General features: G+C 32.5%; 1 protein-coding gene and 1 long non-coding RNA gene across 2 annotated transcripts; one reads left to right on the forward strand and one right to left on the reverse strand.

Annotated features, from left to right (window-relative positions):
- On the reverse strand, positions 1–1,484 carry LOC113337705. The gene is made up of 3 exons (XR_003354394.1): positions 1,126–1,484; positions 762–811; positions 1–676 (listed from the first exon to the last, which is right to left on the reverse strand). It is a non-coding gene; the product is annotated as an uncharacterized LOC113337705 (long non-coding RNA).
- LOC113337704 (aluminum-activated malate transporter 10-like) lies at positions 54–962 on the forward strand. The gene is made up of 2 exons (XM_026583309.1): positions 54–190; positions 283–962. Exons 1-2 carry the CDS (start codon positions 128–130, stop codon positions 784–786), a joined length of 567 nt encoding a protein of 188 aa, XP_026439094.1. The 5' UTR covers positions 54–127; the 3' UTR covers positions 787–962.
- Positions 1,485–2,566: the final 1,082 nt, after the last annotated feature.

The raw sequence follows: 2,566 nt of genomic DNA on the forward strand, positions 1-2,566 counted from the left end.
TTTTTTTTTTTTTTTTTTTCTCAATCTGATTTAGTGTTTTTAATAGGCGAATTTCGCAAGATGGGAACCTGCCCACGGGAATTTTGGCTTTCGACATCCGTGGACTCAGTATCTTAAGATTGGGGCAATGATGAGAAACTGCGCTTACTGTGTAGAAGCTCTCAGTGGTTGCATGAATTCGGATATTAATGTAAGCTCTCTACTTCATGAATTTCCGTATCGGATCATACTTTAGTTTCAATCATCCGGTTACTCAATTTTAGCTGATTATGATGATTACAGGCAAATGAGTGTACAAAGAAACACCTCAGTGAAGTGTGCATGAAACTGAGTTCTCATTCTTCAATGGTCTTGAAAGAGCTAGCCGTTGTGACCAAGTCCATGACTAAATCTACTACGATAGACTTCTTAGTCGAACAGATGAATTCTACAGTTGAAGATCTTCAGACAACTATAAAGTCCCTTCCTACTCAATTCAGTCCTCCATCAACGGGTCTTGAAGGTCATGCTGAGGAAAAAGAAAAGAAAGATAATCCGATTATCTCACCAATAATAGTTCCCTTCATGGACGTTATACCGCTTGTTACTTTATCTTCTCTATTGACTGAAATTACTATAAGAATTGAGAAAATCGTTGAAGCCGTGGATGAGTTATCGATGATGGCGGACTTCAGCACTGAAAATGAAAAGAAGAAGAATCAACCAAAACAAAATCAAACAAACCCTGAGAATGAAAATGAAAAACAAGGTAATCAACAAACCATGAAGGCCCTTCAAATGGTCTGAGTTCTGCAGAGAGATAATTTTGTTTCTGTTTATTAAAGAAAACAAAAATTAGGATGTTGTACAGTCAAAGTATAGTGTGTGATTGCTTCCTTAGCTTCTATTACTTGAAGTTATTAACTACTAAACCAACCATGTGTAGGGACTTCGGATTGTATACTACAATAAGAGATTTGTTATCCCGCTAGCCAATTTTTCAAAAATTCTTAAAATCAGAAATCGAAAACTATATAATGACCTGTTTTGATAATGTTGATATACGATAACTTGAATTCAAAATTTACAACAGTCTATTTCAATTAATGGGTAAATTTACTAAAAGTTCTAGGGATTTGAGAATACCTTTCACGAAGATCTATTTTTACGTGACCTGATTTCTCATTCAATAAAAATTATGGTATCCGCATCTCGTCAAGTGCACTAAAACAGCGTGGACTATATTCCGATTGAATTCGGTAACCTTTGTAAATTCTTGGTAACCTTTGCAAATTCTTGATGAGAAATCTCTAACTCCGATTTGCCCAAGTTAAAAGCTGAATAGGAGTAGATTAATGTAACGGATCAACGCACGCCAACTCAAATGAATAAGAATATAGGTGTTGCCTAAGCCGTGATTTAGGATTTAATATCAAAATGAAAAAAAAATCATATTTCACGTATTGTAATACACTATGCGATGCACTAAGTTTGTCCGATGTCTCTCTTCCACCATAATGGAACTTTCTGGTTTTCACCACTAATTTGAACAATTTTGTCTTGTTTGTTTTGGATGGGACGGATTTCAACCACATGACGTTCGTCTTTTTTTTCCTTTTCAATAATAATGATTTGGTTACCCAAAAGATGTTCCGAAATTTTCTCCCGACAAAAGGAGAATATGTCCCATTTTATCCTACACTTCTATCAATGATGGAGGACAAACCAATTGTCGTTGGATCACGATATATCTCTTCGGTGTATGTAGAATCGTTATTTTCTTTTTGAGTAAGAAAAATAAATCTTGATAAATAGATGATTTATGTCGATCATGCGAATAAAATATATAGTTGCATTTGATGAGGTCACCAACGGCATCAAATTTAACTCAATGTAGTAAAATTTATGTGATTTGTTAATTGGAAAAGATATATAATTACTCGTTGTTCTTTGATTTACTTCATTCGTAATTATTGTTTTTTTTCTTTCTTTAATAAATTGTTGCTTTGATTTTTTATGAGGATAGACCAATTGACAGCCGATAATTTTACAAGATCTAACATTGTTTGGAAGCCGTCGAATGTGTCCAAATTAATGGTGGTGATTCTATCAAATACCAATTTAATATTTACATCCCCATTTGAAATTTTTATAACTTTTCTCTCATTTTTCTGTTTCTCTTCTCTCTCTATCTTTCGATTTCCCCCAAAAAAATGGTTTGATTCATCATAGTATCTACTTCTTCTTCTTTTTCTGAAATCTCTGTAAATCTTTTACCCTTTTTTTTCTTCAAATTTTTTCTTCTATTATCAATTGATTATATAATATTTCGAAGGTTTGGGTGCTCGGAAAAGGAATTAGTTTCCATGTAACATAAGATTGAATGAATATAATTCAAATAAAGACAAAAAAAAGGAAACTTCAGTGGAAACTTTTAGTTCACTAAGTATTTACTAAAAATAAGCATGATTGATTAAGTTAAGAATTATAAAACCTAGAATTAGTTCACTTAGTTTATTAATAAGTATGATTGACTAATCGAAGAATTATAAAACCTATAATTTGTTATTGAAAATTTAATGAGGTC

Source organism: Papaver somniferum, unplaced genomic scaffold (assembly GCF_003573695.1).
Source record: "Papaver somniferum cultivar HN1 unplaced genomic scaffold, ASM357369v1 unplaced-scaffold_17324, whole genome shotgun sequence".
NCBI lineage: Eukaryota > Viridiplantae > Streptophyta > Magnoliopsida > Ranunculales > Papaveraceae > Papaver > Papaver somniferum.